Source organism: Pyrgilauda ruficollis, unplaced genomic scaffold, assembly GCF_017590135.1.
Source record: "Pyrgilauda ruficollis isolate IOZ18807 unplaced genomic scaffold, ASM1759013v1 scaffold182, whole genome shotgun sequence".
Classification (NCBI taxonomy): domain Eukaryota; kingdom Metazoa; phylum Chordata; class Aves; order Passeriformes; family Passeridae; genus Pyrgilauda; species Pyrgilauda ruficollis.
The window spans coordinates 211335-232259 of NW_024517207.1; the positions used below are offsets into that span (position 1 = coordinate 211335).

The window sequence follows — 20925 nt, forward strand, 5'->3', positions numbered from 1 at the left end:
GTTTGGCAGATGAGAAACCCACCCAAAAGGTTTGATATGAAATAATACAGAAGAGGCGGGATGCTAGCTCTTGGCAGGACCATGAGTACTGCAAAATTGCTCCTAGATCCTAAAGTGTTATGTAGGCATTAATAAAACAAGTCACTTCACAATAGATTAACCAAATGATTCTAGATACAGAAGAAAAATAAAGAGCAGCATGTATTCTGCAATTTTAAACACAAATTCCAGCACTACACGTTTTTGGAACTTTTAAGCACTTGCTGACTTTCTTTCCTTTGAAATGGAAGAAAATAGCATCAGGTAAATGCTTATGAGTTTTCTTACTCAAGGATACTTCCCTGAGCCCAGAAGCAAGTGGTCAGGATAAACTATTCCTGACTTTTGCCACCTCACCAGTAAAATGAAATTCATTGTTCTCAGGAGAAACTATTCCTGGCTTTTGCCACCTCACCAGCAAAATGAAATACATTGTCTTCAGATATTCTGATCCATCAACCCACACAACAAGGAATCTGGTGGAAATGCCCAGCATTTCACAAACCTCCATTATATTTCAAAAGAATGAATGTACAGGAAATAAGGGTAACTCTCATCTGGATTCTGATGTGAATGTGTGTTTCAAAGCAAAAGCTATTTCAGCTGTCAGCCTTCTTGGGACAGATGTATTTACTCAGCTGCAAAAGGAGTACTGTGTCACCAAACATCAAAAAATGGTGGGAGTTTAAATTTCAACACAACAGGAGTAATTTTCCTCCTGAACAACAAGCTACTGCGACAAGTACCTGGCAGGAATAAAAAATGAAAGCAATTTTCTCTGTGTGTTATGAAAACGACATAGGAAGGCCTTTCCAAGTCTATTTCACAAGAGCAGCAACATAGCAAACCCACTCACCTCTGCAGGAGACCATTGCTAACAAGGCATGATGCAAAGATGTTCAACTTCCAATTAAGCAGGAAGCGGTCTGTTCTGGCTGCTTCTCCACCACATCAAACACACTAACATTGCTTTTATCAAATATTATTTTTCTCTCCCACTTTATGTTGCATTCAGTTTCCCAGACCTCAAGCACTCCAGCAACTTGCCTAAATTTTCTTTTGAGTGCAGGAGACCAAACTTAAAAGTTAAGCTGGATTTGAACACTGAATGGGGGCTTTCAATGTCTTAATGAACAAGCAGCCTGTGAAGGGCTTGTTTATTTCGAGGGCTGGCTGCTGCTCTGCTTAAGCAACTGGGAGATGACAATAAAATGTAAACTAGGAGAGGATTATTTTTCATGCTTGTCAAAAAGATTACAGCTAGCAAAGCTCTCAACAAGAATGAAGGACTTGAAGGATCAGGGTGTCCATGTTAACCTTGGCCATATGGGACGTAAAGAAAGTTTTTATGCTTATTTTTCCTTACTACTTTCACCTCGGTGCACACGGGGTTAGCGAAGGCTCAAAGCGGCTCTGCTCCCACGTAGCCACCGCCACTTCCCAAGCCACTCCGGTAACTCCTAGCGGTGACGGCGGCCTGGCGCTGCCCTCCTGGGACAGACCCCGCTCCCGCGGACGGAACCGGCTCGTTCGGCGAGCGCTGCTCGAGGGGCCCGAGCGGCTCCGGGACCCACACCGCGCCACGCGGCCGGCCATCGCCCCCTACTGGCACCGTGAGCTCGAGCCGCCAAACTTTAACCAGAAGGCGGCGGGAGCACCGCTTCCCCCTTGAGCCCACGGGGCACGGCGGGGCTCGCACCTCCGCCTTTCACGGGCTCTTCCCCGCTGTCGCACAGCGGCGACACCGGGGGAGCAGCATCCGGGGGCACCTCACTGACCCTTTCGGGGAAAGCCTGTCCGGACGCGCCTCTCCTGCGTTACCGCAGGGCAGGGCGCGGGCGTAAGGCTCAAACAAAGCCCCCGAGCCCTCGGCGGGGCTGGATCCCGGCGGGAGCCGCCCCGGTGCCCCCCGGGCCGGGCTGAGGGCGGGGCCGGGGCGGTGGCGCCCCCCGGCGGGGCGGGGCGGCGGCGCGTGCGCAGTGCGCAGTGCGGCGGCGGCGCGGTGCGGGATGGAGGTGGCGCGCGCGGGGCGCTCGGCGGGCATGGCGCGCGATGTGCTGCAGCGGGCGCGGCGGCGCTCGGCGGGCGCGTTCCCGGCGCCGGTCAGTGCCGTGCGCGCACCCGCGGGACACGCGCACAGATACGGACAGAGACCGGGAGATGCACGGAGATGCACGGAGATACATCTCCGTAAGGGCCGCGGGCCCGCCCGGACACGCCGCCGCACTGAGCTAGCCACCCCGGCCGGTGCCCCCGGGATGGCCCCCGGGCTCCGCGGCTCCGTGCCCGCCAGCCCGTGGCTCTGAGCGCCGGGCGGCACGCTGAGTGACCAGGAATGTCTCTCGTTGCAGGACCGAGACCGGGAACGCCTCAATGCAGCGTTCGCTTCGATTTTGAATTTGATGAGAGAAGTCTCAAAGGAGTGCGAGGTGAGGGATCGCCCCGGGCCCGTCTAAAGGGGAACGCTCATGATGTGCCTGCCAGAGGCCTCGCTACTTTTACTGCAAAAATGAGCCTTCAGTGCTCCTTGTATGGCAAGGGTTCAGCCAGTGAGCCTGTGGTGCCGGCCGGGATGAAATTTGGGGCATTGAGCATCATGTGGCAGGGTACATGTCACCGGTGCTGTCCTGGCCGGCTGAGCTGGTTCCACCGGCTGATAAACACCACTACCTGCATTTTCTATAGACACTGCCGGTACAGATTTTAGCAGAAGGTTTCTCCATTTCTTGGTGGAAAAGCAGTATGGTTAGAGAGACAGAAATGTGTCAGGTGGCATCATAAAATACATTGTGTCACAAGGTATGGAATGTTTCCAGTGCTCCAAAGTATCTCTGCTGGGAAATGGCCTTATGACATAGGAACCTTTTTTGTTATTGGGGGAACGTGAGCCACTCCTGCTGGCTGATATCCTGTTCTGGGTGCCGGAAATAAGGGAGAGTTTGAATCTCAAGTGCAGAGATGCTTTGTGTCCTGTGTTTGTTTTGAATTTAGTGTTGCTGTTGTGATTTAATCCCACCAGCAACTAAGTGCCATACAGCTCACTCCCTCCCGGTCCTCCTCCCCTGGCAGGATGGGGAGGAGAATCCGGAGAAAATAAAACTCGTGGGTTGAGATAAGAACAGTTTATTAATTGAAACAAAGTAAAATATTATAATATCAATGATAATAACAATAATAATTGTAATGAAAAGGGGAGAGAGAAATAAAACCCGAGAAGAACAAGTCATTCATAGTACAGTTGATCACCATTCGCTGACCAGTGCCCAGGCAACTCTCCGTGTTTATACACATGACATTCCATGGTATGGAATTTCCTTTTGGCTAGCTTGGGTCAGCTGTCACAATCCTGCTCCCTCCCAGCTTTTTGTGCAGCTCCCCACTGGCAGAGCATGAGAACAGTCCTTGGCTTAGGGTAGCACTACTCAACAATAACCAAAACACCAGTTTGTTATCGACACTGTACTCTACTAACTCCAAAACTCAGCACTCTTCCAGCTACTAGGAGGAAAACTTGCTCTATCCCAGACAAAACCAGGCCAAACTGGATTTGGGATGCTGCTGCTGGGTAAGGAGCATGGGCTCAGCTCTCTGTGTGTGCTGAGCAGGAATTGAGAGGTTTGTGTGCAGGTGCTCAGCTCCACTGTTCTCGTGCTGGCTCTGGCTGGCAGGTGCCATTGCTCTGCTGGGTGGGCACACTGGAGCCAACCTCTGCCAGCCCATCCCTGTGAGCACAGCCCTGCAGCCCAGCTACTGCACTGAACTCTGGGAATTCCATTCAGTTTGTGCCCTTAGGGATCTGTTATCCTAACTCAGCAGGGAGCTCACTGCCTGCAGGGCTAATACAGAGCCCAAATCTGCAATTAAATTAGAGAAAACAGTACTCCGGCACACCAAGTGATTAGCTCTTAAGCAGCTCCTTTATAATTTCAAAGCACTACATACACAGTAAGCAGTTAATCCTAGAACAACTGGGGCAGAGTAGAGTTTTACACAAGACAAAACAAAGTGTAGTAATCCTCATCCTTACCAGTGACTTGGCAGTGCTAGGTTTACAGTTGGACTCTATGATCCTAAGGGTGTCTTCCAACCTAAATTATTTTTTGGGTCTATCTTGTGTCCCGTTAAGAGTATTAAAGTTGGAACAAGCAATGCATGACTTCCACATTTATGCATCAGCCAAGACAGTACTGCTTCAGTCATTTCTGTAGAGAAGAAGAGTCATAAAAGGGGGGAAATGTCAGACCCATGGGTAAATTTTACAAAGTGCAAATAAAAATCCACAGCTGAACACAACCATTTAGGGACTTGAATGCAAACAATTAAACTTGTAGTTTACGGGATCAAAATTCACTAAGGGATCAAAATTTACTCATTTCTCACCAAAAGTTGGATTTCACGTTTTTGCTCTGTGCCATCAGGTAAAAGAGATGCTCTGTGAAGCATTATGCACCAGGTCAGAGCATTTGATATATTTTGTAGCTTCACAAAAACTGCAATATAAGCAACCAGATCTGTTGATTTGTGTGTAAGCTCAAGGAATAAAGCACAGCAGTAGATGTGGAAATAAGAATTGCTGTGTGCCTTAATTTTGTCACATTTAGTCTTGACAGAGACAAGAAAAACACCAGTGAAATAAGATATTTTGGATCTTTTTGGTTACCTTATCAAAAAGTTCTGTGCTGACAACAGATGGCAGCAGAACCGTACTCAAGAGCTTAATTTGCAGTGGGGAAGATGCCAGTACATCTGCAGTGCAAGCAGAAGAAGGCTGCTGTGTGCTTGAACACACTTCCCAAAACTGCTGTGAAAATGGTACCAGCCTTGAAGACACTTCAGCTTCTTCACTGACTCATTTTTCAGTATTAACATATCCTGCTTTTAGAGCACTGCTGCTGCACATGCCCTGCAGAACCCATCTTCACTGACTGGGTTGCAGAGCACCTGGCTTGCTCACCTGGCTATGTCCTCTTAAGGAACCATAAATTATGCCTTCTTCCACCAGGGCTTTTCTTGACCAGCCTGATCAGGCAGGCAATTCCAGAGTATTCCTTCTGACATTTTCATTAATTCAGTTCTGAGGTGTCAGAGTCCCTGCCTTGCATATTGTGTTAGGAAACAGGCATCTAAAATCAGGCCTGTCTGAGAGAGTCCTGTAGCAGAAAGCAGATGGCCTTTGGAGGTACAGGCATTATTTTCACCCTCAGAGAGAACAAACCAGCCAATTAGTACACAGCATCAGTATTTGTGTAGTCCTACTTTCAATTGTTAATTTGCAGTGGCTGCAAGTATGGTTTGATACCCTCACATGATGTTTTCTGTTTCTGTCCAGAAGTGCTATGGGTCTATGGCAGCCAACAAGTGCAAGGAGAATGAAATCAAACACTTCTGCAAATACCATGGCAAGTCAGTAGAAAGAAGGGTGGATCCCACAGAAGAAGAGGTAAGTAGGTACTTCTGGTTTTGATGAAAAGTTATTCCTTCCCTTGCTGTGGGGCATTTGTTATCCACCTGATGTCTGTGACACTCACACTCATGCTAGGATGTAGGTTGACCTCATGACATAAAAACACCTGGACTGATCCAAGCCTGTGTTGGGCTGGGGAAAGGCAGAGTCACTTCTTGTGGCACCAGTCAGTATCCTATCCATCCTTTTGTGGAGAGGAAAACTTCATGCACCTAAAGCTTCCCCTCTCTTGGCCTGGATTTGCATTGCATGCTGGATCATTAGAAAATAATTCTTTCTTTTTTTTTTCCAGAGGACTGAAGGTTCTGTAGAACCCAGCCAAGCTCAAACTTGCCAGCAAAGGGTAAGTGTATAGAATACTTTAGCTTTAAGTGGAGGTATTTGCTAGCATTTCTTTTATCATTTTGAATCAAGCTGGTTACAAATTGTGACAGATCTGGAGACCTTGATGGCACAGAAGATTAACCAGTGGTGCATTCACAATCAGAATACATGTATAGGCAAATGGCCATACAGAGACTTGCACAATTAGTTAGAAACCAGTTTCTCGCACTTGGCCCTCCCACAGGCTCTCTGAAGACTCCTGTTCCTCAAGGAGAAGAAAACTGGTTATATCTTTCAAAGCTTAACACCTCAGCTAATCAATTTCAGGAACTTCTAAGCCATAAAAGATGAGAAACACTGAATCTGTACCACAGTATTAATTAGTGAGAGCACCTTTGGAATAGGGAATGGGAATTCCCAGGTTTATGTTCAGAACTGTCTAGGTTGGTAAATTTCAGTTTTTTAAGACGTAAATTACAGCACAGTGGTTACTTGCACCAAATGAAACATTAGCTGGAATACTTTGAGTATGGCACTTGTTAATTTTTGTACTAATAGAAACATTTTACAGTTTTGTTTGCACTGCCTTCTATATATTTAGAAAAATCTTCATATATTTATATAGCAGCTGAAATGTAATTTTTTTACCCAAACACAATTATTTTGGGAAATCTAAGATAACTAACCAATAACATAGTTTTTTTTTTTTTCTTTTTGTTTTTTTTTCCTTAAAGCCCAGAAGACCTTCCAAAGATTTCTACATTGAAGTTTCTCCTGGCATCTATTCTGTCACAGCAATCTCAGAAGACATGGTGGAACAAACCCATGTAGTAGATGTCAATGCAGGACAAAGTGTTGATTTAACTTTTGTTCTGTGATATTTGTTGTTTCCTGGCAATAGCAGGAATAAAACATGAGGCTTTTTTTTTAATGCGTGTAATGAGCTATAAGTGTATTTTTCTTGTTAGCACTTTAATAGCACCTTCCTCTTTGGGACTCCATTTTTATGGCCTGTACATTTGTTTTCTAGTTAATGCAATTATATGCAGCCCACTTTGTACACTGATTTTTATAAATATTTGTACAGTGTGTGCCTTTTAAATCCAATTATGTGACTGTAATTCCAGATTCTTCTGCTCTAAACAATTAAAGATACAATCAGTGAAATAAAATATATGATCAAGCCTTTGTGATGACAGCGTCTTTTGTATTATCCTCAGAGAGAACCCCAATGTTCTCAGTGTCACAGTGTTGACCAGAGAGAGCATGATCCATGTGGTATGAATATGGGTGCACATTAGCTTCTGTAGGCTGGCACTGATTTTAGAGCAGCTGGCTCACAAGCCACTCTCCTATCTGTACTTTTGCTAGTTTGGTAAAGACATGAAATTTCATGAAATTCACTACCTAGAGCCCCAACTCAGAAATGTGCTGAAAGATGTGTCAGGTGTTCAGTCTAGGCACATGAGCTATTGATTCAGGTTCTGTCTCTTTGCAGACCATGCTAAACCCCTTTTCTAAGGGCTGTGGGGTACCCTAAATTCTCCAATTTACTGCTAAGCAACTGCACACTGCAGCTTATGGCCAAGTTCATATGCTTTAAACATGAGCAATCCCACCAACAAAACTCCCTGGATGCTTAACTTTGCCAAAGGACCAGATTCCATGTTTAGAACTAGTGATACGATCTGTCATCTTTTTGTAGCTGATAGTATTAAGGTTTCCATTCATTTTCATCATAATATAAAAATCAGTGGCTTGAATGCTAATCATTTTGTTGTTTGTATCTACAGTAGCAGGTCCTTTAGCCTCTGGCTACTTCTGCTTGTGCTTTATTCCCAAAAAAAAATCTTTCAGCTGTCAGCTTGTATTGTTTCTCCATTCCTCCTGGCTTTCTACAAACAGAAACTGCTTTGATGAATTTCTGTGGCTCACTCCAGAGAACTGTAGACAAATGGGAGGTTTATTGGACTCTTGCTGTGCATCTGTTCAGGCTTTTATTGCTCCTGCTAGCTCATCTGATCTCTCCAGAATTGTAAAGTCAAGTCCAAATAGTTAGGAATTTATTGTAGCACTTTGGAATAAAGAATGAGGATGCTCAAGTTTAATGTGGGTGAAAGCAGAGTTTCTCACTTATTAAAATTATATAGTCATCCATAAAGATATTCTGCTGAGACAGTACCTGAAGCAGAACTTGATTTGTTTAAAAAATATAACACTGATAGAGTAGAAGCAGTTTACCTGAAATTTCAGCCCCTGAACTTGATCAGTTGTAAATGTACTGAATTCTGGTTGATCATGTCTCTCTCTGCTTTGCTGCAAGTGAGCTCTGACAGTCTGTAACATCAGGTTTGTCAGCTCCAGCACAAGTCACTTCACATTTATCATCTGATGCTGCTTTGTATCTTTGTTCTTCTGATGCTGCAAAGCCTTCCTGGAGGACAGAAAACAAATCCCTCAGAAGTCTGGTCTTAAAAAAGCATCAGTGTCTTTGTTAACTGCTGCTTTGCTGGCTGTACCTCTGCCTTACATAGCTTTAATACTGGTCTATTTTCTGGGCTGGCACAAACTTTACTGCTAAAACACACAATTGGACAGCAAGACCAAAGGATTTTCAGAAGCTGCTAGGCTTTGATTAAAAACTTTTCTACTTCAGAAGTCAGGAGGATTTTGTTGATTGCAGTGGGGGGACATCAGCCCCCCAGAGAGTACCTCTGGGAAGCCTGTCCTCTCACTCCACCTGTTTGTGCAAGCCATTTCTGATGCAGCCTGCAGCATGTGATAAAACTGCTTCAGCTATCTCAGAGTAGCAATGGATCTTCTGGGTTTAAAATCACCAAGGGGCTATTTTACAGGAATAAAATTCTGTCATTATACCCTGTATTGCCATGTTGCATCCACTGCTGTGATTCATGCTGCTGCTTTGGGGCTGGAATGAAACAATTCTGCTTTCTTATTAGTTTTACCAAAAGGCAATTCATGTCATTCTGTGCACAGCTCTGCCACTGCTTACATAGAGCATGCCTGCCTGGAGCTCCATACTGGCCTGAAAATTCCTAGGAAATCAATTACAAAGGTGTGTGGTTATGTAACTATGATTATCTAACCAATAACGTAGAATAGAAAGTAGGAAACATACAGTTGATAAGTTGGCATCTGCTTAAAATGAATGAGTGCAATTGTGAGAATACAAGATGTATTCCTGTATATTCTCTGTTCACCAAGACATGTTATTAATGGATTCATCTCTAAACATGCATGTTTAGCACATTTCAAGTTTTACTTCGCAGTCAGCTCACAGTGCCAAGAGCATGAAGGTACAGAGAAGCTAATATCTGATTTCATGAATACAATTTATTAATTCTACCCTGATGCTGTTGTGCAGAGCACTGTTTCTGTTCATCCTTTCATCTTCCCCTTCTTCTTGTAAGTTTTTTCTTCATTTCTGTGTTTGCTTTTTTTAGCATTCATGTTCTGATTTTTTTCCAAGTTTTTCTAAAGCATGAGGGAAACCAGCCTAAAAACCAGGGTAGTGGTGCTATTCCTAGCTGTGACACAGTTTTCTTACCCTGTATCCCCCAGCTTCACAGCAGGAATCTGCTGTTTAAACTGCTTGCCTCTTATGAGGAAGAGAAGAAACTCAGCAAAGACTGTTTACCAAAGAATCTGCTTTTATCTCTCAGAGACAGAAATTGTGACTATCACAATTTGATAGGCAGAGCTCAGCAATTTTCCATGGATTTATCATAGGACTACTTTGGGTAGATATCAATGGGCATTTGGCAGGTTTCTGAATTGAAATCTGTATTATTGAATGCTCACATGGCTGCTGACATTTGTTTCCATTTTACCAAGTAGCTTCAGCCCTTCCTTAAGGCTTGGGGATTTTTGTTTGGGTTTCATTAGTGGAGAACTTTCCTACCCATCACAAAACTGGTGGATGGCCTCAGGAAGCAGTTACAAACAATGTCTTTTTCTTGCCAGGTTCCAAACTATTTACAAGAAGACTTTTTCCATCCAAACAAACCTCCTGCTTACATAACTACAGAATTAATACAGATTATCTTACCCTCAATGATGGCTTGAAATCTTGGTTTCTTAGGATTTTTTTCAGTGTAAGTTGCCCTCTGGGAGTCTGCTCAGTGGTTTCAAACATTGCATTCTGCTGAGCCGGGGCCACACTGGACATGTCCCCAGTGGAGATGACTTTGGATTCCAGATGGTCCTTTGTACAATTTCCAGGTCCTGAGAAGGAGTAAAATTGTATCTAAGAGTGAAACCAGAACTGAAATGGAGAAACATTCATTTCAGAAGAGAGAAAAATGCACTTTAAACCTGAAAGGAATTTTTTCTGGTTATTCTGAATGGGTGAACTATGCAGGTTAATGAAGATGTTAGCATCATAAAAGGCATAGAAAAATTACAAGAAACAGAGAGGAATATCTGTGCTTCCAAACGCAAGTCATTGTTCTGGTAGCTTTCCGTGGGATGAGTGGCCAAAAGAAGAGCCAGATGAGGCAGCAGAAACACTGGGGAGGGGGAAGAATTTTATCAGAGTCTGATGTGCAAATTTACAGTATTAATACAAATAACCTGCAAAGTGACTGCCCTGCCCGGAAGCCTTTTGGTTTTGTTCTCTCCACATCTGTTTCCCTGTGGGATTGTTTGAAGGTACCTGAATTACTGTAATGGGACTTGTGGTAGCTTCTTTTCCAGTATTCCCCCTCAGGTCTTGCAGAATTCCTTAGCCTGGGCTTTTCAAGACAGCTGGAGCCTGAGTTAACAGCACTGTCCCCCAGAGTACTCTTAGTAGGGGATGGCTTCAGGTCCCTCTCTGAATCAGAAGAGGGAGAAGATGTTGCCACAGCTGCAGCTTCTCTTTCTTTTGTGCCTTTCAGTTCTAGAAGGCCTGGAGAGAGCTCACTGCTGGACTCTGCCTCTTCAGCTTTGTCCTGAAAGACCAGAGACCTGGAGGGAAGAGGCCACCAGGCACCAGCACAGGGATGGCAGCAGCAGATGCACCTTCCCCAGGCTGATGAACAGCAGACACCACCAGCACAGTGGTGGTGGAAATGTGGCCAGCAGGGAGAGCAGAGAAAGCAGTGCTTGGCAAGGCTACACAGAGCACAAACAGGAATCAGGGCTGCCTTAGGACTGCAGGAACAAATACAAGAGTTAGAGTCCTGGCTTGGTCTGGGCTTCAGCCTGCTGGTGAAGGGCATGTGGATCATCTCCACAATCCTCTCCCACAGGCTAGGAGGGATCCACAGAGCCACACCACGGGGGAGTTTCACTTGCTTGTCATTCCAGAAATGGACTGTAATTTCTTCATCTTCTGAGGCTGTTAAGAGAAAAACCAAGCAGCCTTAAGCAGCTGGCCTGCCTGGGCAGTGCAGACAGACAGATCAGGCTTTGCAGCTTTATGCACTTTCTACTCCTGTCAAGAGGCAGGATCAACTCTTGCCCTTCTCTAACACCTCACCACAGTGTCACAGAGGTGAGTGGGCAGCCTGGACACCATGGCTAAAACAACAGGCCTGGCAGCATCTTTCCTCCCAATCTGTCATCAGAGGAACAAGAAAACTGTGACGGTAATTTTTGTTGTTGCTGCCAAATTTAGCAGTACTGCTCTGAGAATAGTATTTTGGTAAGTCAGTGGAGCTTGACTGTCAGACACAGGGAAAATGAATGAGCTGCTGAAATCTCCTACGTCTGGGTGATAAAATCACCCCCAGATGTACCATTTGGTACAAATGTGAGTATTTAAGCTCAGATGAATGCTTCCTGGAAGTTGTCTCACTTGTGTCTGTCATGAAAAGGCCACAGTCCTGAACATGGCAGCCACAGCCTTGTCCCAGCTACACCCATGGACAAAGATGATGACATTTTTATGGGTCACAACCTCCTTTGGGTCACACTGGTGTGCTTACACACAGATATCCATCAGCCCCTGCAAGCTTGGAGCAACACTGAGCTGTAGTCTGTGCTCTGTTATTTCTCTGGCAGCAGCACCCTGACAGGAGTTTATCCTCACTGGTGCTCCAGAGGAACAAGAGGAGGAAGAGAGCAGCACTTTTCTTACCTCGTAAGGGATCCCTTGTCTCAATGCCTCTGAGGACAGTTCCTGGGCCATACCTGGCCCTATCTGGCTCCCAGGGTGCCAGCACTCTGTCTCCAGGGAGCAAGGAGTGCTTCATCCCATTCACATATTCCAGGATGTCATCCTGTGCTGTTTTTTGCACACACACTGGATGCCTTCCACGTGACACTAGTGGTTTGGCAAACTCTACCAGGAACATGCCTCTTTCACTCTGTTACCAGGAACAAAATAACAATTCCACTGAAAAACACTCCATAATGTGCCAGGTAATGCAACTTTTGCTGGGAGACCATCCTGGGCCTATATGACTAGGGCAAAACAAGCCTGAACAGCAGCTAGGGTGTGTGATGTTAGTTCAGCATTGACAGCCCAAAAAAACCTCTGTGAGGCTCACCTGAAAGCAAGATGACTGAAGCCATGTGTTCAGATTCACTGCCACTAGGATCTGTATTTTCTTTCCCAAGAGAAAAAGCTATAGACAAGTGTATTTCACAAACCATGCTGTATGTGCCAAGGAACAGGGGACACTAAAGCCATTCAGACCTGTTCATCACTCATGTCCAAGTCCTTCCTCATTACATACAACACTAGCTCTGCTTCTTGTGGAATTTTTATTTTCTGTTTTCTATTTTTCTATTTTTTTTTCTATTAAGGCCTGTCAAGAGGCTTTCCATCAACAATGAGATTATGTACTTCCCTGTTCTTGAGAAAGAACAGGCTCCTTTCTGTGTTTAAGTTTGAAGTGCTAACAAACCAATGAATTAAAGCTTTCACTACCTTTTCTGGAAAGACCCTGAGCCTGGTCTGTGGCTGACTCAACCTGGACATATGTACATAAAACACAAACCCTTTGCCTGTACTGTTTGTTTCTCTGTCTACACACAACAGTAGCCTCTACACTGCTGGCAGCAGAACTGGGGCTGAGTCAGCCTGGCTCAGTTGATCAGCACCAGCACAAGGCTGCTGCCCTGGTGAGCTGTACTCTAATCTCATCAAAAACTGAACCAAAACCTGCTACACTGAAGAACCAAAAACTGCTACACTGAACTCAGGTGGTGTGTGAAGGCTGCTCCCTGTTACACATGCCCCCAGCTACCACAGAGCAACCATCACTCACCTCTATCTCCTCTTTTACTGTACCAGGGTAATAAAATCCATCTTGTTCCCCTCTAGCCAGCACAGGCACGTTGCTGTCCGTGCTCCCTGATTCCCCCAGGCTCTTCCATCCTGGGCCAGGGGAGGGGAGGCAGTGGCTGATCCACTGGCACCTTGAAGAAAAGAAAATGGATCAGCCCTGAAAGAAATAGATTCTGCAGGTCATGAAAAAAATCATCTTGTAAGGTTTAAGAATTGGAACATTCCACCTCATTTTGTAGCACTCCCACAGGCCAAACAGTGTGGGAAGAAATAGAAAACTTGCTTGTGCTGGGATAATTCCTTGATCCTGGGAAAAACACATCAGTGCCCAATTTTACTCAGATTTCTTTGCTTTGGGGTTTACAGGAAGTGAGCCAGGAGCATGCTGGAACCCTGGGCCAGCATTACTTGCACCAGCCCCTTTGCTGTTTACCTGGCAAGACAATGCAACCTTTCAGATGAGGGGAAAAGATCCATCTGCAGCACAGAGCACAGCATAGGTGCACTCCAGAGTGCTGGAGCTGATGGTTTACACTGCAGCATTCAGGGAACAGCAAAGCAGAGAAGTAAACAATAAAGCTGCTGGTTGATGACAGCTTCTAGTTCAAAACTGGGAAAATAATCCCCTGTCACAAAGCATTAGCAACATTTCGTGGAAGATGACTGCTAAGGCAAGATGCTTTTATTTATCCCAATAATATTAAAGGAATGTTTCTTTGACAGGAGGCTTACTCAGGTTTTGCTCTTCATAATCTCCAAGGTAGCAAATAACTTTAGTTAATACATTTAAAAAAGTGCCAGTGCAGGGGTGGGAAAGCTCAAATGATGTTCAAGCTGCTAATTTACTAATCTGATACACCAGCCTGGTTTATCCCTTTAGATAAACAAAAAGCAAATGACAGACTTAAGCAGGAACTTTATTTTACCTTTTGGGGTCAAGGTGCTCAGCAATCCAGGCAGGATACATAACAAAAGAGCCCCTGCAGCAGGGATTAATTGTGGATATGACAGTGGAACATGAAAACTTGTCCAAAACTGGCCTCACACTGCAATACCTGTGACCCCTGGGCAGGGACCCTTCCAAACGAGCCATACTTGGAAAAGCTGTTTCCTGCAGGACTCGGCTGTGACCTGCTGGAAAAAAATGAGACAACAAGCAAGTGCTGGCCAGTGTACCTCAAGAACACAGTAATTTTGATTAAATGTTTATTTTGGTTTAAAAACACTGAATTCAAAATATTCAGACTGGCATTTAGCCAGATGAGCCCACATGACTGACTTCAGTGATCTTCACATACCCAAATCTTAACCTGGAAAAAAACACTCAAGGAAACTATAAATGCTGTGAAAATCCCCAGGAAAATAACTTTCACCTCCCTCCAACATTTTTTTCCTTCTTTGTTTCCAGCTCTCTTTTCTTATACATACATTCTTCCTTTAAAGCTTTCTTGTACAGACCCAGCCAAACCTTCCCTGTTTTACAAGCTGAGACACAAATTACAGCTGAAGTTGACAAGCTGAGTAAACGTGACAGGTTTTGAACTTGATGTTAGATTACATTTCCCTGTTATTTATTTATAATGATGTATTAAGAGGAAATATTTTGATCTTTCAGCTGTCCTGTCATGTTTTATTAACAGTAGGATTATGGCTTGCAACAAGAAAGAATGAGATGCTCAGATGTGACAAGTGATACCTATTCAGAGGCTGTCACTGTAAGATCAATGATGTGATTCTATCTCTGGTAATTTCAAAAGATGTAGTAGACAAGCTTCCATTAATTTTTTTCTTTTTAAACATTGCTTAGAAACACTTATGATAACACTTGCATGGAAATTCAACAACCTATAAAATTTAAGTGCTTAATTTATTTTACAAAATGCAGTTTAAGCACTCATGTTTAGATGATATTTTGTCTCTTATCTAAGAAATATGATCTGGAAGACTTTTTTATGGAGATTCCCAGATAGATACATAATCTCAGAAAACTAGCACAGCAAATCCAGCAAGAAGAGTGGATTAACTGCTGAAAAATTAATATTTAAGTCAGAAAATTAGCACAATATACCAATTTATTTCATAACTGCACAAATTGCTGTTATAAACCAAAACAAGATGGAATCAGTAATACTTTGCAAAGAAAGGCAACTATCACTTTACACTAAAGCACATTTTAACACCCCTGTTTCTAAACCAGTGCACTGACAAAGGCAATCATGCTGCTTTTTCTGGATAACTCCAAGTACTTTGGCTCAGCAGTATTTTACACTTACCAGCTATAGGTAACAATACACCACCTGGATTTAGTCTGGATGCAGAAATGTCACCCTTTTGCCTGTTGGACACAGAGGGCCTTTTGCTGCCAGTGTTTCCCAGTTGCTAGGGAGGTTGCCACAGCTGTTACTCCCAGGGCTGGACATCCTGACCTGACTGGTTAAAGCCCAGCAGAATGTGACTTCAGAGAGGACCATTTGACTGCCACACATTCGCTCGATTTTCAACTCCCCATGGATCTCCTGCACCTCAGGGAAAGAATTTTAAGAGAGCTCAGTGTCCTCTAGGCTTCTGCCTATGTGATTGCAGGGCAATAACCAGCATCAGTTACAGTTCAGGTTAAGGAAAATCTTAAAAAAAGCTTACCACCACAGGGTGTGACAAATAAACATGTTTGAAATGTGCACAGAAAGGTTGAAGCTGAGATAAACCAAGGTCAAATCACTTTACAACTTTCTCCTTTCACAATAAGGGGGAAGGATTAATGAATTCTACCCCTCTCTTACAAAGTGCCTATCAAAAATATGTCATATTATAATGCAGAAACCTACCTGTTAATCTCTGCTGAGATCCCTAATTTTCACATCCTCCATAAAAGAAAGACAAAGAGTTGATATTTGTTGATTTTTTTTGTTTGGTTGGTTTTGTTTGTGGTTTTGTGGGGGGAGGAGGTGCTTGGAATACTTGTCTTTTTTTAGGCATGTTTCAATTCACTGCTACAAAAACAATGTAACTGCAGTTAGGGAGAAGGATACATCACCTGGGAAGTCTGTAACCATTTTTTTGTACATTCAGCTGCACAGACAGCTTAAAAATTCTCATGCTGTCAGCAGAATTATTTAGTATCAATGATTCCCTTACACAGAGTAAAGGTTAAGACATTTTACTGGTTATGAGCTAATCTCTCTTCATCATCTTCACACAGTTCTATTTCATAACACTTAACTGAAACCATCAGCTGTACAGAGGAACAGACTGGGAGGTTGGGGAAGACCACTCCAGACCTCAACCATTATTAAAGTCCAAAAAAATTTATATCGCAGGTTATTTTTATGATGATGACTAAAAGCTTGCCAGTCCTCTTTATAGTATTTTGTAAGCAGTCCTAGTAATTTTTAAGGGCACTGGCATCTGTACAACAATCCAATTTTCAATAGAAATTACTTAATGTCAAAAAGTTTTCAATGTGATTAAAATGTTCACTAATAAGAAAATTATGGAACAGCACTCACAAAACTTTATGCTCTTCTTGTGTTCAGTAACTGTACTTCAGAGAGCTCCTACCCTACTCTATTTTCTCACTTTTAAACTAAATTATCCTTTCTTTTGGCATCTAACAACCCTCCTTAGAACCTTTAAAAAGGCATTTTAAAAGAAACACTGGCAATTAGAGTGAATATTTTAAGAAAGTGCATGTGAGAGTAAACCAACAACATGACAGAAAATGAGAAGAATCTCAGTCCCATAAGCAGAGAGATTTTATTTTAAAGCATGCAGGTTGTGATGATACATACAGTTACTTCACACATATAGGTGTCACATTTTTAGCTTGCTGACAAATTTAGAAAGTTGTTCTGATTTTCATGAATTAACTTAAGTCATTCAGCTGAGATTTTCCCAGTTGTCCCTCTGATATCTAAGTGTAGTAACTACCAGCAACGTTAAAGCTCTTGTGTGGGCTGATACTGACGTGTGCCACGATCTGCTCCCAAGAAGTGCCAGGAACACACACGTCACTGACACAGTGGCTACTACATTCCCAGCCAGGATGCCTTTGGCTGGCTTTGGAACGCTTCAGATGGAATTCAAAAACTGGGTTGGTTTGTTAGTGGCTTTAGGTGCTTGGTTTGGCTCCGTGACACCTTTTCCTGCCACCACGGAGTCAGTGCACAGCACAGACTGCAGGTACCTGATGTATTTTATAGCAGCACGGAGGGTCTCCACTTTGCTGAGCCTTTTCTCCAAGTACTCCTTGGGCAGGTGGTGCCTCAGCTTGGCATAGCCTTCATTGACACACTTAACACGCTGCCTTTCCCTCTCATTCCTCTTCCTGATGAAAGCTGACCCATACTCACTTTTGTGGAGACTGGAATGGGGCATTTGGTAGGGAAAGGGGCAGGGCTCACTGTAGAAGGTCTCTGTGATGAGATGCTCCGACATGAAAGGAAGGAATGCCAAATCTTCGGCCAAAGGGACCTGGTTTGGTGTTTCTGGGTACACGTGAAACGTGACCAGTGGGTCTGCACAGAAAGGCCTTGCCAGCTGGATGTGCTGAGCCTCAGCACAGATGAGGTTACAGTAGCTTTTGCCATCCATCAGGTTCTGCATTTAGCCTGGAAACACATAATTACAGAATACTTAAACCAACTCACACTAACAGTATAAAAAACTCACCTGGACTTACCAACTCCAGGCCTTGCTGACATTTTCCAGAAGAGATTTTTTTAATGTATTTGTGACATTTCAGAATTATGTCAGAAGATCAGCTAGAACAAGACATACCATTTGAAAAGTACATGAAAGTGCAAGTCAGTCACACTGATTAAATTAATACACAACAGATATTAATATAAAGCCACTAAAGTTTCCTGAAGGCAAGAGAAAGCAGTCTCCTTCCACCTCAGCTTTAGAAATTAAGAGACTCTACCTACATGCATTCCACATAGGTCTAGCTTGCTCCAAACCCACCAAAACTTACAAACAAATAAAGCAGGCCAACACCTGAGGCATTCTCCCCACTTCCTTCCCATCCCTGAAAAAAACTACATCTACAATTCCAGTAAAAAACTCCCTGTTCATACCAAAGAGCCTTCAAAGACAGATTATTTTTCTCTCTATTCACTTGATTCACTTCAATATATCATCTTAACAAAATGGAAAACCTGTGCAGAGAATGGATTTCAATCTTAATTCCATGTCTGTCAGGTATTACATCCACTCACACAAAGATTTACAAGAAGTTTAGAGAGACAAGAGAATTTCCACTAAATCTAACACCTCCTTGGGTCCTCACATTCCTTCTCCACCTACCTGCAGATTAAACACAGACATGAAATACTAAAAACAATTCTCCTGCTAGAAATTAAATACTAAATATTTCATATTTATGAAATGGACACTTCATTAAAGGAAAAATGCATGTCCTAGTAATACAAAGAAGGGATGGCACACAGCTGTTGGGGGCCCTGCTGGAAAGCTGTAAGTCTGACTGGCCCACCCTCACACCCTCTCTTCAGAGGAGCATTAAGCAGGTCTAACTACTCAAATCTCCCTGACACATTTATCACAAAGATACTCTTGCAGTGGTTTACAAGAAGCTGCATTATGGTGTCTTCCCAATATGATTATTCAAACAGCTAAACATCAGCCTAACTGCTGAGAATGTAATGACTGTTACCTAATAGCTTCTTTAAATACATTTTAAATAACCAGCTAATTTTACAAAGAACCGCTCTGAGCCACCCTCACAGGTTGCAACCGATACTTGCCTACATAGAATAGATCCAAAAATGCTCTTACTCACCATCCACTTGTACATCCATACACTGTTGTCCAAAGCACTTAAGAGTCTACTGAATCCTCTAAAATGGAATCCACACCTGAACATTAAACTACATTACCAGAAACTGCTGGATTCCATACTCACAGAAACCTGGCAAAGCTTCAGATGTTCCAATCACAGTTCCATAAAATAAATCCTTCACAAGGATATGGGGATAATGTAATGTTTTCTAATGACTTCATACCTACCACATTTACACAGAGAATATTTATTGGTATGGACCTATTCTCACAACATATTGTATCAAAATGCCTCTGTATGCAGAGTTGTCTCTTTTTCTAATGCACACAGATTTCAAAACAGAAATCCTGTAAGTGAAGAATTAATTTATAGCTGTTAGGCATGAGTGGGAGTCCCATGCATCTTAAAAGGTACTTCTGTAGGTAGGCTAAAAGCATGAACACACACGGAAATTCTCTCGTCTCTAAACTTCTTGTAAATCTTTGTATGAGTGGATGTAATACCTGACAGATGTGGAATGAAGATTGAAATCCATTCTCTGCACAGTTTTTCCATCCTGTTAAGATCATATATTGAATGCTGCATTTCACATTAATACGCATGCAAAAAACTCACCTATTTTTACATATGTGAATATACACTCCTCATAAAATGAAAATAGTAGACAGTCAACTTTCCCTTTTCTACTTACACAGGTTGGCTTATTGCCAAAAAAAACCTTTCTGCTGCAAACAACTTAACAACACTGAGAAAGAAAAGTCTGCCACATAGCAAAAAAAAAAAAAAAAAAAAAAAAAAAAAAAAGGGTACATCACTCTCGAGAAGAAACCACAACCAACAGAACCCCTTAAGAAGAGATACTTGCAGTATTTGTTACTTAGTACCGACACATCTGCTGTGTAACAAGGTTACATAAAACAGTTACCTGCTGCCTCAACACCTGCACAAAGTGTTAGGAACATTTTCCTGTTAGACTAGAGACTCACCAATCCTCAGATGAAAGTAAAATCCAGGGAAACAAGATGTGTTGTTTAAATAGTGATGAATACCTGAAAATATCTGAATGATATTAAAAAAAAAAAAAAGATGTTAACGTTACATTTTTTCTTATACCTTATTAAATAAGAGATCACATTAAACAGGATTCATTAAAAAGCTATGAGAACACTGTTAGTAAATGGCTGGTAGAAGTGATTTACAAGAACATTGATCTTCAGTGAAGATCTGTGGCTAGATACAGCAATGTGCAAGTCTCTTACCTGAATTATGTAGCTTGTTCCACAGAGTGAATGACTGCTGCAATTTATAGTCAATTGACAACATGCAAAGTAGCTTACAGTTAGATCTGCTCATTTCTGGTTGGGCTTTTCCACCCACACCACAGCTATGATGGCAACAAAACTTGGCATAAAGGGCTAGAAATTTTGAAACTGCTATTGAACACATCCAGACTACCTGAAAAAGTAATCAGGAATGTGGTTTGTTCACTTCCTGTTTGCCTTCTGCTGCAGACTACTACAGTATAGTAATGAAAATACAAAGCAGTATTTTCATTTATTGGCATTTTGTACTCTAATATCTAAATAGAACAATTGGCTAGAAATTAGGTAAACATTCACTGTCAAGGCATAAGCAAACTAATTTCCATAGCTTCATTTTAAACACAGAAAAAGCCTGAATTTATTTTTCTTGATGTGTCAATCCTTGTGCATTTTTTTTTTTTAATTTAAAGCAAGAATCCTGTGAATCCACCAATTCACCACCTGCTTTAAATCACTCCAGGTTAAGTCAGGTTTGGAAGTCTACAGGACAGACATGAAAACAAAGCCCTGTACCGGGCTGTCCCCCAGGCACGGGCTAAGCAAGCCAAAACTGCCCCCAGAAACAGAGTGTTCATCCATGGACCACCTCCTTCCACACTGAACTGAAAACTGTCTCAATAATGCAACTATATATGCACAGCTACACCTGAGTCAGGGATTAAAAACTTCTTTCAATTAACAATCTGATGAGCCTTTCTTTACGTAGTCACTGAACAAGTGCACAATTCTTCTCTGAAATGTG

General features: G+C 42.8%; 3 protein-coding genes across 5 annotated transcripts; 1 reads left to right on the plus strand and 2 right to left on the minus strand.

The window, feature by feature from the left end:
- The first annotated feature begins 1997 nt into the window (after window positions 1–1997).
- Window positions 1998–6994, plus strand: AKIP1 (A-kinase interacting protein 1). Of its 2 annotated transcripts, none has more exons than XM_041464650.1 (5): window positions 1998–2229; window positions 2391–2468; window positions 5369–5479; window positions 5796–5846; window positions 6562–6994. In XM_041464650.1, the coding sequence occupies exons 1-5, from the start codon at window positions 2092–2094 to the stop codon at window positions 6703–6705; spliced, it is 522 nt and encodes a 173-aa protein (XP_041320584.1). In that variant the 5' UTR covers window positions 1998–2091; the 3' UTR covers window positions 6706–6994. The 2 variants fall into 2 exon arrangements, with proteins under 2 accessions (XP_041320584.1, XP_041320585.1); XM_041464651.1 differs by having other exon boundaries at window positions 2044–2141.
- A 1000-nt stretch (window positions 6995–7994) lies between these two features.
- On the minus strand, window positions 7995–16090 carry CUNH11orf16 (chromosome unknown C11orf16 homolog). 2 transcript variants are annotated; one of them, XM_041464645.1, is made up of 6 exons: window positions 13991–16090; window positions 13045–13195; window positions 11910–12138; window positions 10503–11168; window positions 9897–10072; window positions 7995–8261 (listed from the first exon to the last, which is right to left on the minus strand). In XM_041464645.1, exons 1-6 carry the CDS (start codon window positions 14155–14157, stop codon window positions 8124–8126), a joined length of 1527 nt encoding a protein of 508 aa, XP_041320579.1. In that variant the 5' UTR covers window positions 14158–16090; the 3' UTR covers window positions 7995–8123. The 2 variants fall into 2 exon arrangements, with proteins under 2 accessions (XP_041320579.1, XP_041320580.1); XM_041464646.1 differs by lacking the exon at window positions 10503–11168.
- A 115-nt stretch (window positions 16091–16205) lies between these two features.
- Window positions 16206–20875, minus strand: ASCL3 (achaete-scute family bHLH transcription factor 3). The gene is made up of 2 exons (XM_041464648.1): window positions 19848–20875; window positions 16206–17671 (listed from the first exon to the last, which is right to left on the minus strand). Exon 2 carries the CDS (start codon window positions 17664–17666, stop codon window positions 17133–17135), a length of 534 nt encoding a protein of 177 aa, XP_041320582.1. The 5' UTR covers window positions 17667–17671; window positions 19848–20875; the 3' UTR covers window positions 16206–17132.
- Between the last annotated feature and the right edge of the window lie 50 nt (window positions 20876–20925).

What these genes read in the sequence shown, in the direction of transcription:
- AKIP1 (XM_041464650.1), top strand. Translation starts at nt 2,092, where the DNA reads ATGTGCTGCAGCGGGCGCGGCGGCGCTCGGCGGGCGCGTTCCCGGCGC. An exon ending in ATGCACGGAGATACATCTCC is followed by an intron (nt 2,230 to 2,390) that starts GTAAGGGCCGCG and finishes CTCTCGTTGCAG; the next exon opens with GACCGAGACCGGGAACGCCT. An exon ending in TGGATCCCACAGAAGAAGAG is followed by an intron (nt 5,480 to 5,795) that starts GTAAGTAGGTAC and finishes TTTTTTTTCCAG; the next exon opens with AGGACTGAAGGTTCTGTAGA.
- CUNH11orf16 (XM_041464645.1), bottom strand. Translation starts at nt 14,157, where the DNA reads ATGGCTCGTTTGGAAGGGTCCCTGCCCAGGGGTCACAGGTATTGCAGT. An exon ending in GAGCACCTTGACCCCAAAAG is followed by an intron (nt 13,196 to 13,990) that starts GTAAAATAAAGT and finishes CTTTTCTTCAAG; the next exon opens with GTGCCAGTGGATCAGCCACT. An exon ending in ATTTCAAGCCATCATTGAGG is followed by an intron (nt 8,262 to 9,896) that starts GTAAGATAATCT and finishes TCTGTCCTCCAG; the next exon opens with GAAGGCTTTGCAGCATCAGA.
- ASCL3 (XM_041464648.1), bottom strand. Translation starts at nt 17,666, where the DNA reads ATGCAGAACCTGATGGATGGCAAAAGCTACTGTAACCTCATCTGTGCT.